General features: G+C 38.1%; 1 protein-coding gene across 6 annotated transcripts in view; it reads right to left on the bottom strand.

Annotated features, from left to right (window-relative positions):
* Nucleotides 1–596: 596 nt before the first annotated feature.
* The window catches only part of toy (twin of eyeless), a 96,897-nt gene continuing 80,939 nt past the window's right edge, over nt 597–16,554 (bottom strand). For all 6 annotated transcript variants that reach the window (XM_028169482.2, XM_028169498.2, XM_089739761.1 and 3 more), the window contains exons 8-10: nt 7,541–7,722; nt 5,790–5,950; nt 597–2,358 (exon numbers count right to left, since the gene is read on the bottom strand). In XM_028169482.2, coding sequence (XP_028025283.1) covers nt 2,270–2,358; nt 5,790–5,950; nt 7,541–7,722 — 432 coding nt within the window. In that variant the 3' untranslated portion in view covers nt 597–2,269. The remainder of the gene's footprint in view (nt 2,359–5,789; nt 5,951–7,540; nt 7,723–16,554) is intronic.

A 16,554-nucleotide genomic window follows, 5' to 3' on the forward strand; every position in this document is an offset into this window, starting at 1 on the left:
CACAAAAAGACTTATCAAGAACCGATGACTATACTAAAGCTTAATTGTTGTAGTGATATCTTGAGATACCAAGTAATAATTGTTACAAAGATATCGACTTCAATCGAGAATTGAACTCTGAGTCGTTGTTATGGTGGTCGGGTATTGGAACAACGAGACTATCAAAATATGCTTCTAAATGCGTTTTTTTAAGTTTTTGCTTAGTTGGGTGAATGAGCTCACGGCCCAACTGATGTTAGGTGGTTACCGGAGCCCATAGACATCTGCAAAGTAAATGCCGCCACCTACCTTGAGACATGAGCTCTAAGGCCTCAGTTTTTACAGTACCAAGGCTGCCTCGCCCTTCAAACCGAAACGCATTACTGCTTCACGGCAGAAATAGGCAGGGTGGTGGTTCTTACCCGTGCGGACTCACAATACGTCCTACCACCAGTAAAGTGACATGAGTGAAGTGTTGACACTTAGCATTGCAAAGCGAATGCCATTAGCTTGAAGCATGAGGTCGACGCCATTTTCCCAACAAGAATGTGTCACTGCCTCGCAGCCCATATCCCACATACAGAAAAATCAGACGGAATCAAAAAAAAAAAACGAAATTTTAATGGTTAATGCAATATTTATTAATAAATTTCACTGTAATATTCCCATTCTATGCACTTACGAACTATCAATAATTTATTTCACAATTAACATCGGATTTTAATACAGCGCTTACAGAGTTAACCGCTTCGATATTGCAATCTTAATGTAAATATCCAATACAATGTACAAATACATACACACGTCAAGTTATCGGAAGCGCATTGTGCCGCCGCGGGCGATCTCGCCTAATCCGTCGGGATAATTAAAAAATTCGTCATCAGAATCATCATAATCAATACAGTCGTTAAATCAAACTATACAACTATTCGAAATCACAGTATTACAAATATATCGACGCTTGAAAGGCAAACGTGACTAAGCGACAATAACTGCTTTGTACATAAATGATAGGCAATAACCATATTCGATGCGCAAAAAATATATATTTCTAGGTCTATTAAAATCATTTCAATCCTACAGCTACTAGCTAGATTCTACTACAGCTAGATTCGTTAAAATAAATTTTTATTCAGGTATTTCAACTTTAAATTAGTCTACTGTAAAGTTCACGCATTGTCGCTTAGTCACGTTTGCCTTTCAAGCGTCGATATGTATTATAAATGCCGATCATTAAATCATTTAAAATAAATAACGCAATTCGTTTTAGAGGTGCCGCGATGTATATTTAATATGAACACGATACAACATTTATTAGTTTATTATACACAAAGTAGTCGCGTCACAAACACGATTGTTCTGTGTGACAATTTGTTTGACGACGCCAACGCTGGGGTCCGAAAACAAATGGTTATAACGAAGCTTATTTTTCGTCGCGGCATTAAAATCTCCCACCCCTGCGACGTACATCAAAGAAATAAAAGGGTTGTGCACGTATAGGGCGCGTAATACTCAATTATAACAAACGTTGGCACAAACGATTTTACATTTAAACTTTCGTCGGTGAACAGCGACGGCGCGCTACTTCACCTACTCGACGATAGATGTCGCTTACCCTAATATTTACACTCATCGAGCACAATGACTCGTGCAGCCGTCACACAAATTATAATATATGAAAATAAATAAATGTCAGTGTGTTTATTGCACTGCACATTCCGCTGTGAGGGTCACGACGCTTACACACTAATTTTGAACATCATCAGTTGCATCCCTTAAGCGCCCTGTAAACGATCAAATTTGTTTGTCAAACTTTACGTTTTTCATCAAACAATAGCTTAAAATATCAAATAAGTTTGTTAACTTGCCCGTAGATTCGGTTTTCTAGATAACGAGACGTCGTGTCGAGCAACGACTCAGATCTTGTTTGACAAACACCCCCAACTTTTTGACAAACGCGCCAAACAAAGCTACATACTGTCAAATAATTTGACAAACAATTCGATCGTTTACAGGGCGCTTTATAATTAATTTTAATCACTGTACACGAATCTATAAATATTTGCACCATAGAAACGAAAACGGAAACTGGTAGTAGACACGTACAGCGTTGCACTTACGACACTGAATTGTTTTGGTCTCCCGCCGCCGCGTCGGGCACGGCCGCCATGCTCAGGGCGAGGCGCGCGTCGGCGTAGTTGTGCGCCACGTCGCTAGATGGCGACTCTGACAGGGAGTTCGGGTTCTCGGGCATCGCTAGGAGCCGATGCGGGAACCCGAAAAGCTGAGATCACTGGAGCCGGCCCCAGTAGTTGGACGCGAGGTCGGGCCCCTGCGACGGTATCTGCACGGGCACGCTCACGCCCGCCGATATCACACCTGTTCAACAAAATATTTCTTGTCATATTGCTATCCTACCTATTCTAGTAACCTCGAGGGCTTATTCCAGATTCACCGAACTAGTAGGTGAGCTCATGGGGCTCAAACCGGGAGGGTTGCTAACACTGACCCTAGCCAGAGCAGTGTTTCGCAGAATCTACTACCGCATCGGAAATGCGACCCACTAAGAAGATCCGGCGAAAGACTCAGTGGGCTGTGTCTATGGGTTAATTTACTCGTTGAGCCCTTCGTCGCAAGCGACGGGTTGGGCGAGGACGGTGACTGGTGCTTGTGGTGCCTAAAAGCACTGTTAATGGATCGGGAGGATCTGTAATGACGTGCTTAGGGCGACGTGGACTGTTTACCATTCGGTCCACCGGTCGACTATGAATGCTATATAAACAATCTGGGCATGTCATTTACGACGCGCAGGGCTGTCCCACTAACATTTTTGTGCTTGTAGACTGTACGCAATAAACAAACTGAAATGTGAATCGGTTATATTTAAGTTAAACACATTTACTAACAGAGCCTATCCTTTCGTTTCGCTGATTGTCTGGCATTATAAGGCATGTTACAATTATACAGATTAAAAAAGTTCATTTACCATCAAATACGTTAATGACAATCTTTTTTTATTATATTTATACATAAATCCATAAACAATAACTGAATAAATACAATTAATTCAAATAAAAAGATTGACGAACGAATTCTCGGCTAATTCAATATTATGTTGATTCAAATTAACCCGTAAATCGCACGAACTTCTACGCGTACGTACATACATCGTAATGTCTTCAATCCCGTGTAATTGCTAGTCAATCATGTATATAGGACGATCACAGAAGCACATGTTAACCCTGTCTAATGCGGAACCCATTAACGTCGACCCGATGTGTCTCATAGGACCCAGATTGCTTTCCATTTACCATACAATCGAGTTATCCAACGCGTGTACTTGGAATCGACTAAACTACAATCATGCAGAATACGGACAAGAGTGACGAATGCTTAGTTTCGACAAAAGAGTCATCAGAATGAGGTATTTAAACTAGTTGTTGGCCTCGAATTAGCATTGGAAAGAATTCAATCGCCTTATTGCCTCTTTTTTCCCCTACCTATGCTGATAGCCTTGAGAGGCTATTTCAGCTTCGCCCTAACATGTAGGTGAGCTCACGGGGCTCAAACCGGAGACTTGCTAATACTGGCCCTAGCAAGAGCAGTGCTTCGCGGAATCTACCACCGGATCGGAAACGCGACGCACTGAGAAGATCCGGCGAGAAACTCAGTGGGAATTGCCCCTACCACCGTTCTTAGGTAACGAAACAACTTGTATAGAAAAATATATCTACGGTACTTCGCACAATGTTCAAATGTCGACGAATTATCTCGAGTAAGTATTCGAAACATCGTTAATGATATAGTGATCGTAAAAACGCGCGAGATTAAACCGTAAAATTAGTTTTAATTTTGCATACTCAGAAAACGAAAACCGAAGAAAGTATTAACATGGATGTGTATTCTGTTGATGCAATCGACGTAATCCCGATCGTTTCAAGCCTTTATGTGACGCACAACGCAAACAATAGAGTCTAGTGCTTACCGAAACCTTAAATCGGTATAGAGCACATTGTCTATTAACGCACACACAGTAGACGCATTCATCCCTTATCCCGATAGGACGGCGCGCCCCTAACCGCGCGTGTGGGACTGCGATAACAGTTTTCCGTGCCGGCGCGCGAGGGGCGCCGTTTACATTCATTACATGTTATTATCGACTCTAAACACAGATCCTGCGAGACTCGTTTGGGCGATGGTTCGCGTCTATGTGCCGCTTGTTTATTATGAATTCGATGTTGTAGCCGTTTTACTGCAAGCACGTAATTGCATCTGTGGGGAGCTGTGTGATTTTTATTTATGGCTCGGATGAATATAATAATGGTTTTCCGGTATTTAATATACATTGTTACTTTGAAATTTTGGTACGTTTTCATATTGATAAGTTCTAATGTGAGATTTAAAGTGCGCATTTATTTCTTTGGTTGAATCAGGCCACTAATATTCTCGCCGGATCTTCTCGGTGGGTCGCGATTCCGATTCGGTCGTAGATTCAGCGACGCAATTATATTGTTACGGATCGTGTTAGCAAGTCTTAGACTGAGCCCCGTGAGCTCACCTACCGTACTTGATAAAGCCCCTCAAGCAACCAATGCTTAGGTAGGGCGAGTTAAGAATATTTTGAAGCAAACACAAGATTCCGTTCGTAAAACGTTCCATTAAAAATTTTAATCTTTAAGCCAAATACCCCTAGCCGATTCGACTTGATAAAAGAACGAGAAAGAGCCAGTAGACGCGAAAAGTAGAACAACAGATCCGCATTATTTAATACGAAGCTGGAAATGCACCCGTCGAAAGAGCGCAAAAGATTAAATGAAACGAGAATGTGCATTTTGAAAACGTGAAAAACTCTTTTGTTCGCGGTCGCGCGATGGAAGCTCGCCGGCGGAACAATGCCGCGAAACGCCCCAAACAACAATAATTCATGCCGCGCTTTCCGCCGCCTACGGCTAAAAATGTCCGCAACGTCATATATAATTTCAAATGGAAAAGTTACGACCTTTTTAAAATAATAGGAACGCCACACCCAGTCGAAGTTTGTTCCGTTTTTTTGCGTAATAAATCTGTAAGTTCTATGTGGAGATTGTTTTTGTTTATTCGTCGAAAAATTCAATTCGGTTGTAAGGAAATTAACATTCTAAAACTATCGCTCAACGAATGCATTGGATATTCGAAATCAATTTAAAAACCATTTGTAAGGAACAGACAACGGTTAATAGAATCGAGGCTCGAATTCCGTTTTCCCTACGTTTTTTTATTTATTTTCCCCGTCATGTCGCGGTCTTCGGACCGGGCGCCCCTCGCTCTGAACTCAGCATATTATTTTTTTGGTTTTTATTACGAAGTTTGTAAATATTTTCAAAGGCCTCTCTCCTTTCAATTTTGCCGATTTCGCAACGTTTTCCCCGATAAAATTATATATTTCGTATCAAATTCTTTAGTTAGTATTTGTAGAGTAGCGTAGCCCAGCATAAAATTATATAAATTCGTAGTAACATCCAACGAATGTTTTGATTGTGGGCTGCTGCTACACTTTATGAAAATACTGACTGTTATTAATACCCGTATGTTGTTTGATAAAAAATTCTAGAACTTTTCGTTTTTTTTTTTTTTTTTTAATATTCTATCTATTTTCCGTTATGGCGTTTATTGGCCGATGTGGCCAGTAAACTCGACTGCCTACGTACAGCATTTGTGTCAAATTTTGAAATTCTGTAACAAAGCTCGTAATTTGAATTTAAAAAAAGAAACTGTCAGTCTCCGTCATACCTCTCCATTTTTCCACTAATGACAAGACTAAGAGAACTTACCCGTACTGCCAGCGGGCTGTGGCTGTGAGTAAGCTGGGTGCTGCTGATGCGCCGCCGGGGCTCTGGAGTATCCTCCGCTCGCGAGGACGTCCCCGAACATGTAGGGGTAGCCGCCGTCCCGTTGCTGGAGACACGAAGAGGAGAGCCCACCGGACATCGAGCTGTCACGTGAACAAGACAAAATAAGATTAACACGTTGACTGACGCACTGAAGTAATTAATGTGAATTTCTGTTACAACTTAATAGATTTATTCTCAGTGTCTTCAGATTCATCTTTCTCAGAGTCTACTACCGATCGAAGATAGAAATCAACATAATCACTCAGTACTTTTAGGGCACCGGTGACTTACATGGCAGCCAAGGGATAAACAGAGCGACAACAATCCGTAAGCGGTGTACTTAGTGCGAGTTTTTTTATCGTTCTCGATAGCGTAAAAGTTAGCTCATATTTCTATGGAATGGGATCGTTTGCCTACGTTTGCCGTTAGCGGCGCTGTTCCAACTGCATACAAAATTGGATTAACTTTTACGTTATCGAGAACGTTAAAAAACTCGCACTAAGCACACAGTTCTCCGTACAGTCTGTACAGTCTTTAACGATGGACTTAAGGCATGGACTAATATTTTGTAATTCTAGCATACATTATACTTCTATGGATGCGTGAATAATGAACTCTTTTACGCGTGAATCGTTATTATTTTTAATCTTATAGGACACGGTGTTTATTATCGAACATCGAGACAAAAAATTTCAGCATATTGGATGTTTCCCTCTAGAGACTGAAGTTTTGTCTCAAATATTAAGTAAGTAATACTACAGTTCTTCGATTTACTAGTAATGTTTAACAGATAGTAAACTATGAAGATGTACTTAAGTCTGTAGAGTACCTAACCAATAAATAAATATGTTAAGTGTCGAATTACTTTTTACGTTTTTAATAGTAATGACTACATTTAAATAACAAAAAATACGTTCTAGTAAAGTTTTCAAATATCCACAACCACAATGATCGATTTGAATTGAACTGGTTCATTAGAAAAATAAAGTTTGCGTTGAACAGAAAAAAGTATTACAAAAAGCCAATAGCCGGGGTAAAGTTCTCATCTCACTAAGTTAATTTGCCGACGACAAAAGCTAAAGCCCGTAGTTCACTATTAAAAATCAATTGAAGCGGAAAGTCGGGCGACCTTCGGTAAACTTGGGAGCGTCTCGGTGCAGTGGCGGGAAACGCAAGGAGGCGCGACCTTTGCCGCTCGATTTCGCGCGCAATTTAATTAGTACCGCCACACGATTCATAGATGGCGTTGGAATGACGAATCATTCAGTATTCTTACGGTATTACAGGTATTAGGTACCTACATTACAAAGATACTAGCTTGGCATTCTGTTTTACAATATTATTAGCTAGTAGACCGGCAATATGTTTATTTTATTAAAATACTATTTAGTCTGTAACCAAGAACATTTTATTTAAGTAAAGCTAAATACTTCTGTAATATTAACACGAAACTAATCAATTACAAAAATATAATATATACAACTTAGAATTCATATACAATTGTAAGAGTTATTTAATTGTGTATTCATAATAATACAATGGCGTAAGTGGTATTAATAGGTAAGTAAACAACCGAAGCGTATATAACCAAAAGCAATTATTATTATGCAATGACACCAATATTTAGCAAAAAGAAATTTAGTTTGAGAAAGTCCACACAATGCGTCCAGACGTTGACCGTTGAAACTAACCTGTAAGAATCAGCCATTGTGGCAATGGGTTGCGGTATGGGGCTGTACATGGAATTGAAGCCTCCATTGAGGGGAAGTCGCGGCGCGGGGGGTGCGGGAGGAGACGCGGCCGGCGCGTCGCGACGCTGGCTCCGGAGTTTCTCTTCGCGACGCCATTTTGCACGACGATTTGAGAACCATACCTGTTGATGGAAATAATTACATAAAGACATCACAATAAATACTTAACTAGATAAATATTCTACAGACTATGAAAATGATTGGTGTGACCTAGCCATGTATCAATTATTGATATTGTTGTAGGCCTAAATAAGTTCAATAATAATAGCTAAAAACTAACAGGTTTCAGAAAGAAAAAACACGTTCGGTTATTTTTTTTTTCCAAAATAATAATAATGTTTGAAATGAGAATAAAAATTTCCATTGAAATTTAGTACATTTTGCGTCATTTCCGAAATTCAAACTAACCAAACATTAGAGTTTATCAACTTAAATTCATACCTCGTCCCGTGCTGCGAAAATTAAAACAACCAACAACGAACCAAACGAAATACGAGTACAAATTCAAACGAAAACAATTACAGCATGCCGCAACCCGTTAGATATAATAATATTATGGGAAAATCCATTTGTACCCTTATAACTTTATTCTGCACTAGAGACGCGACATCGACGTGACGAGTCCTGATTCCGACTCGAGTACCTACTTGGAAAGACTCGTGTCAATGGAGAAAGTTTCGTAGCTGCTACAACTAATAAAGAAATTATTTTTATGTTCTCAAGTCATAGACAATCTATTTAAAAACATTATTTATTTATTTCATTCAACTTAGGTTCTTACATTAAAGATTTTATAATTTAAATGATATTTAAAAAGTTTATATTGTTATAATAATGTAAAACTTAATTAATTGACTATTATTTTTTAAGATTTAAGAAGCTACTAGGCAGCTATCTTAAATACGTTGTCGTTAAAAGGTACTTCGAAATATTTTCTCATATTTACGTGACTTGTAGTACTTATTATTATTATATAGATACTGTTTAATTTCGTATTCTCCGTCCTACAGCCTTTAAAAATTCAAAAGATTTGAACAAATACAATTGACAATGACCAATTGAAAGCTGTTCGTAACTTCGAGAGCTGTACAGTATTAAAAACCCCGGAACTAATATAATTACAATAAAAAAACGCAAGATTAAACCGTAGAAGGAGTTTTAATTATGAACAATTGAGTTTTTACACTAAAATATGCGTTTCAATATCTTTCCCTCTCTTTCTCTCTCTCTCTTTCTCTCTCTCTCTTTCTCTCTCCCTCTTTCTATGTCTCTCTCTCTGACTCGAACGTTGAACGAGTATGAACGATTAATCAAGTTTCCGGCAGTTTGTGGTCTATCACAAAATATATGCGCATAGTGCCTTCCGACGCGTGTCGGCGTCATCTGCTTTCATAGACTTGAAATAAATTATTAACATTGTAAATCATATACTCATTGTAATAGCACAATTGTAAAATGACGCACTGTTTTGGACCATAGTGGATTATGTTATACTGTAGACCCAAATGAATAATATAAATGAAAATGTTCTCATTCGTGGTTAAATATGAAATGATTCTGAGTATAACGAAATATACCGGCCATAAGACATCGGATACAAAAGCCAATATCGATCGCTCCCTAAATACAAACAAATGCTTTATCGAAGCTTATTTCGGAAACTAACAAAATTCACACAAACATTTTTTTCTGATTACCGGACTTTTTATTTTGCAACTCGATTGTTATCGAAACTTACACATCCCTATGTGGTGACTGTGAGGCACAATTTGCGAGGCCACGGGAATAACGGAGAGGCGGGAAAAAGGCCTGTCATCGCTGTCAGAGAGAAATATCTATAGACTTTATGGGAAAAATGAGGGATGTCACAATAATTCAACACATGCTTAGGGCGTGTGTAGAATGAGCTGCTTTTTGCTTAGTAATAACGAAGTATTTACCGCTTAAGTAGACAATTACCTAAGTTTCTTAATGAACTGTATCTAACTTCTAATAGTTATGATAAAAAAATTGTTTAATAAATGATTTGATAAATGGCACAGGTTGATGTGGGAACTCGTATTGAGATACATTTCCATCTAAACATTTGTTTCAGTTGATCGCACCAACATTAGATTAGAGTACGTCCTTCTTAGGTACATAGAATACTTTGTACTTGAAAGGTACTAGGCGACTGCTTGTCCGGATTCCAGAGGTGATGTTCGTGGCCTTTACATTATTTTACGAAAATCACTGACTATCAGATGTGCTCATAGGATTTGTTTTCGTATTACTAGGATTTATATTTTAATATAAAATCGACCCGTGCTTGATTATTACTTAAGGTGTTTTCTATTATTCGATAATCTTACTGCCGATTTGAGAACGTTAGTGTCTAAAACATTCGCGACGAATTTTTTTTCCAATTTCATTTGTTATACCTTCAAATCTTTTATTTTTCCCTACGTATTCTAATAACAGCGACAGGTTATTCTAGATTCGCCGAACGAGTAGGTGAGCTCACGGGGCTCTGACCTAGCGACGTTGCTAACACTAGCCCTATTAAGAGCAGTGCTTCGCAGAATCATTACTCTATTGTTGCTCAAGAAAGACACCTCGAAAACAAAGCCCGTTCAACGTTTTGTTCGACTCAATCAGCATCGCGTGTGTGTAAGCAGCTTATCCCCAGCATCTACCTAGTTTTCGTTAAGTTTCTCGAGTAAAATTTTGTCCGCGGATTTTTTGAAATTTTCCAAAAGCGACGCAATAATAATATTGTGACGTATCGCGTTTCTGTTCGAACTCTTTGATCATGGCTTGCTTAAGCGTAATATTGAAATGTGGAAATATATTTGGAATTATTTATTGTCTTTTTTTTTCGTACCAACGTTTCGTAATTATTCTTAATCTTATTATTAAACTATGACTGTGTTGTTGTAGATTAATAAAAATTAGAAAATCTATACTAATATTATAAAGAGGAAAGATTTGTTTGTTTGTTTGTTTCGAATAGGCTCCGAAACTACTGGACCGATTTGAAAAATTATTTTTCCATTAGAAGCCGACATGGTCCCTGATGAACATAGGCTACTTTTAAAAAAAAAAAAATATTTAATTTTTTTGTTTTCATGTGTGTTTTAATGTTTCCGAAGCGAAGCGAGGGCGGGTCGCTAGTCATATATAAGATACAAATTCAAATATAGTAACAATGTCATAGTTTAATAATGCTTTTAGGATTCTTTACACTCTCACGACTTCAATTATGGACTTCTAACATTGAGTAATAAACTGCTATTTTCATCTTGACAAAGCGCGGGAAGACCGGGCGCCATATTGCTGTCGCCATGAGTGCCGACGGAGGACGGAAGTGACGCGCACGTGAGCTCCTTTTCCGGGGGTGCGTTCCGTTCCACGCAGTTCAATGTCACAATACTGTGTGATCACGCTTGAGTCGTTTTAATTGCTCGGTTTCAGTATTCGTTTAAAGTGTTGCTATAAAATGTTGCTTTTAACGTAATAATAAGTATTATTGTGATTTTCAAGAGAAATATGCTGAAGATGTGGAACGTTTTTAAACTAAACAAATTAAATATTATAGGCTTAGAATTTGATTTGATTTTCCACTAACCATACGGTAACCGTACGGATTAAAAATGCCATGTTGTAGTAGCCTCTTAACTATGAAAATTATTAACTTTAATAAGTGAAATCGTCGTGACCTAAAGGATAAGACGCCCGGTGTACCTACTCGTATCAAGCGATATAAATATGTCGGTGTTCAAATCTCGTGGGCGTGTATCAAATTTGACCATTTAATAAACGTATTTCGAATGACTCCCACGATGAAGAAATAAAATTGTGTAAAAATATTCAAACCCGTAAAACATGCAGGGCTTCCACCGCGAAGCAGTTATGCGTTCTGGTTTGAGGGGTGGGGCAGCCCTTATGCAATATAATTGAGATTTCAACCTCATCTCACCGCGGTGGGTGGCGGCATTCACATAATAATGTTTGCGGGCTGTGATAACCACTAAACAGTGAGCAGTGGGCTTCTTATGAAGAAAAAAAAACGCTTATGTCAAATTTAAAAATCCTCAACTTCAAAATTCACATATTTGATTTGAAAAGATACGTAAATTACCATCAATGAACTCTTGTTTTAGGTCTTAGCCTTCGAAAGTAAGACAAAAAAATGTACAAAGAAAAAAATAAATCATCAGAGAAACTTTGCGAGAAAATTCCAATGCCATTCATCAAACAGTACAAAAACACAATAAATCCGAACACCGTTCTAATATAGAGGAATCTCAGTGTTTTAAGCTAAAATACGTATTCCTTATCTCGTACGATTAGAGTTAAAATTCGAATGATTTTATCAACCGTTGAGGGTTGCCAATTTTTCAAAACACCCCCTTGCTTCAGTGGCGGAAACGCGCCCCCGCTTCCTGTAGGCTCAAGGATCGATAGCCCACCCTTCTGAATATTATGACTGTAATTTTAGGGGAAAATATTGTACTCCATTTGAATTTTTTTGTTTTGTTTTGTTTGCATTTTTTAATTGCAGGCGATGGTTAATAATGTCGTAGGGATCGTTTGAAGTTAACCAATGTCTATTGCACCGAAAAAGGTATTGGAACGCGATTGAAATCACACTGAACTCAATCTGTATATAAAAATTTCCATGACGAATTTCCGCTTGATTCTTTCTTTCTGTTTTTTTTCCACTACCTATGCCATAAAGCGTTTTAAAAGTTCTCATTACATATATTTCTCTATTATCTTGAAGAGACTTTTGATTGGAGGATTTTTGTTTTTTTTTTTGTAAGATTGAACTAGGGGCGCCACGGTCAGATTTTTTTTTGTTATAAAATCAGACACGTGTGCACGCCAAGTGAAATTATTGCCCGTGAAAGGTTAATACAATAAATACCGTAACGTTGTTGTTACGAATTATGACGATCACTGACCAAGACCTCATTCGTGATATTGAGTTAAGTCTGTACTTGCACTTGCACTTGTATTTGCACCTGTAAACATTCTAAAAATAACTTATTAGAACCGGAAAAAAAAGCGGAAGTCTACAAGAAATATGCTTTCACCATTCCTTATACAGAAGTTCAGAGTTGTAAGGCGCATTTTATATACCATATACTGCCAATTGCGTTTTAATCTTTCAACTGTCAACTGTCAAATACAATGCCAGAAAACGTATGCCTAAGATTTTATACGAAAAAGTACCAGTGTTTGTCTCATTGCATCTCTGACACAATTACTTTAATTATCCAACGATATAAACACAAGTATCAAACCAGATGCACACACATTATCTACATATAAATAGGCAAATAAATAACAGTGTGGTACGTTTTGCCCTTTTGTTTAGCTATTGGTTTTTTTACCTAACGTTGATAACTTGTAGTGCCATCAATGACATAATAACAGTCTCTTTTTTACTTTCACAAGCAAAATGCCATTAAAAAAAAAACACAAAAGAAATTGTAATACATAAATTAAATCTAAATCTCGACTGAATGAAACTGGTTATTGATAATGGCGTTTGTAACTAACCATAGTCGCTTCTAGCCTACATCGAGCTGGTCTATTTCTGTTTTATTTGAAGCCCACTTTGAAATACAATTTATTAAGACGTTTAATATTAAGCCAAGCTTATAATTTAATCAGTTAAGGCAACGTCTACATTTGCTGTTTCTTTTTTCTTACTTGGAGAGACGAGTGGATGGATTTCTTGGCGATAAATCACTAGCAATGTTCATAGACACAAATATCAATAGCTTTTCCTTTTTAGACAGGTCGTAGCCTCACTACCGCGGGAGTTAAAGTTTTTCTACCCTTCAAACTAAGACATATAATTATTGTGAAGCAGAAGCACATGTTTCTGCCGCGTTATGCCGCGTAGTTTATACAATTAACGCGTTCCGGTCAAAAGGTGGTTATACGGTGGTCACGGTGAAGGAATAACATCGTGTAATAAAAATCAAACCCGCAAAATTGTAATTTGCGTAATTACTGGTGGTAAGACCACTTGGGAGTCCGCATGGGTAGGTACCACCACCCCGCCTATTTCCGCCGTGAAGCAGTAATGCGTTTCGGTTCGAAGGGTGGGGCAGCCGTTGTAACTATACTGAGACCTTAGAACTTATATCTCAAGATGGGTGGCGCATTTACGTTGTAGATGTCTACATACTAGTATAGTTACAACGGCTCACTCGCCCCTCAAACCGAAAGGCATTACTGCTTCACAGCAGATATAGGCAGGGCAGTGGTATCTACCCGTGCTGACTCACAAGACGTCCTACCACCAGTAATTACGCAAATTATACCTAATTTTGTGGGTTTGATTTTTATTACACGACGTTATTCCTTCACCGTGGAAGTAAATCGTCAATATTTGTTAAGTACTTATTTCATAAGAAAAATTGGTGTGATCCACCACCTAATGGTAAGTGGTTACCGTCATTAATCTACGCCTGCAATACCGAGAGCATAGCCAATTCGCTGATAACCAATAAGAGTTAGTGTATTGCGCAAATTAACGCTCTGAGATCGTGGTCAATGAATGATTAAAAAATATGTTATTTTTTGTACGTTATTACAAAGTTAAGTCGTACACTGTGTGCATTACTAATAAAAATCTTACGTTACGGACGTTTTTTCCCGGTTAGAGTACCCCTCCGCATCCTCCCATAAGGAACTTCGTTCCAAAAAAAGTCATCTAAACAGTAGTATGGTACAAGGTATATATTAGATCAAAGAGTAGTAATTAAAGCACAACCCTAAAGCTTTACTTGTTGAGTTGTGACGTCGCATGGTCTGAATGTTAACTAGCCGACGAGAGGTTAATGTGGGAGCTTTACCCGCCTGCTACGGAGAACGAGCCGTTTTTACGAAGAAACGAGAGCTTTGCGTCCACGTCCCGAATAGTTAACACTAAGTTTTTTGGCAGAAGAAAATGTTTTGCCGTGTTTTAGTTTACTTACTTACGTAAATAAATATTTGACCCGTGTTTTTAAATCTTACAGTGAATTGTCTCCTAGTACAGGCTTGCACGCTTAAAAGGAAACTCCAATCACTGTATTCTTTTAACTCGCTTTTGAAAATAAAGCATTTTGTATTTTTTTTTTATTGTCTGCTTTTTTTGTATTAACAGGATAATACGGAGGAATGGAGGTGTATTTGGTATCAGTAGATGATATCCGATCATTTCGATTTTTTCTTTTGCCACTATCTTTATCATTGATTATAGGGTCTATTATCGCAAAACCATCGTGCTTTCGAGGATAACCTTTCCGTATTTCTATTGTTTTACATAAACGATCTCGCGGCCCGACTGATATCCTAAGATCGTAGACAACAACGTAGACACTGCCACCAACTAAGTTATATGTGTTTGAATTGCATAATAGTTACGGAAATCGTATTTTGCCGGTATGATTTTTATTACACTAGGCTATTCCTTCATCGTGGGAGACATTTGTATCTGTCTGCGGGATTTGAACACAGTCAATCGATACGAGCGTCTTATGCATGCGACAACTTAAAGTACCAATGGTTCGAGACTTGTGAAGCGTCACGTTATATCTGTGTGCCATTTTTTTTTCTTCCCTACCTATGCTGATAGCCTTGAGAAGCCATTATAGCTTCGCCTTGACGTGTAGGTGAGCTTTCGGGGCTCAAACCGGAGTGTTGCTAACACTGGCCCTAGCAAGAGTAGTGCTTCGCAGAATCTACCACCGGATCGGAAACGCGACCCACTGAGAAGATCCGGCGAGAAACTCAGTGGGCTGTGTGTATGGATTAAAGTGTGCAATGACGCGCACTACCGCTAGATGAGCCTTAAACTAGCCAGCCTACCGACACAAAGCCTACATAAACTAAACATCGTTGACCTTTTCTCAAAATAATCCTAAAGGTAATTTCATTTGTAACCCCAGATGCAGTGATAATGTTTTTGTTTTTAATACGAAGTTTCTAACGCGGCCTTCGGTGGGTTACTAATAAAAATCGTCACGTAACCAAAAAGCGTTACGCCCTAAATCATCTGTCTCTTTCTACTGTAGCCGAGTTAGCGTGTACGTACTAGTGTCGACATTGGAGTAGCATTGTGCAAAAGCCATTGTAGCTTCAATATTTTTTTAAAATTTTTTATATCTATAATTCATTTTTTATTAATTATTAAGCGTAATAGAGGTATCTCAATCTTCAAATCGCATTACGATTTTTTTTTAATTATAATTATTTGTTTATTTATTTATTTGACTTCATGGACAAAGGTACAATGGCGGACTTAATGACTGAGTCATTCTCTACCAGCCAACCAAGGGTGGTATAGAGAGACCTGTAGTAGGTGCATTACTTAATGCGAAAATAACATAATTGATAATAATATTACATACATATTGAAACACATAAACGGTATACATTTATATATTATCACATACAATTATCTACCAAATGCTTTTAAATTATATCTACTAAAGTCAAAATTCATCTCGCAAGTAATTTAGCTAAAGTATAACAAAATAAAATGCTAGTAACTAGATTATAAAAAAAGCTTTTAACGTAATGACGATTTGATAGCATGGATTTTGTTGTTACAAGTGCTTTTAAACATTTTAAACTCAATGCAGCGAACATGAATTTATAGCCCGGGTGCGCTGCATTATAAATAATTCCTAAACGTCGGTGAATATTTTTTATAATATATACATTGTTGAAGATTGTGCAGTGGTTAGCGCCACTGACTACTGGGACGAGGTTTGTGGGTTTAATTCCCACATCGAGCAAACATTCGTTTGATTAACAACTTTGCTCGCTCACTATTTCAGTAAATACCTAATATCTAAAAAAAGTCGTCGTGGCCTAAAGTATAAGACGTCCGGTGCATTCGTATCTAGCGATGCACCGGTGTTCGAATCCCGCAGGCGGGTACCAATTTTTCTAATGAAATACGTACT

This window comes from Bombyx mandarina, chromosome A1, assembly GCF_030267445.1.
Source record: "Bombyx mandarina strain Sakado chromosome A1, ASM3026744v2".
NCBI lineage: Eukaryota > Metazoa > Arthropoda > Insecta > Lepidoptera > Bombycidae > Bombyx > Bombyx mandarina.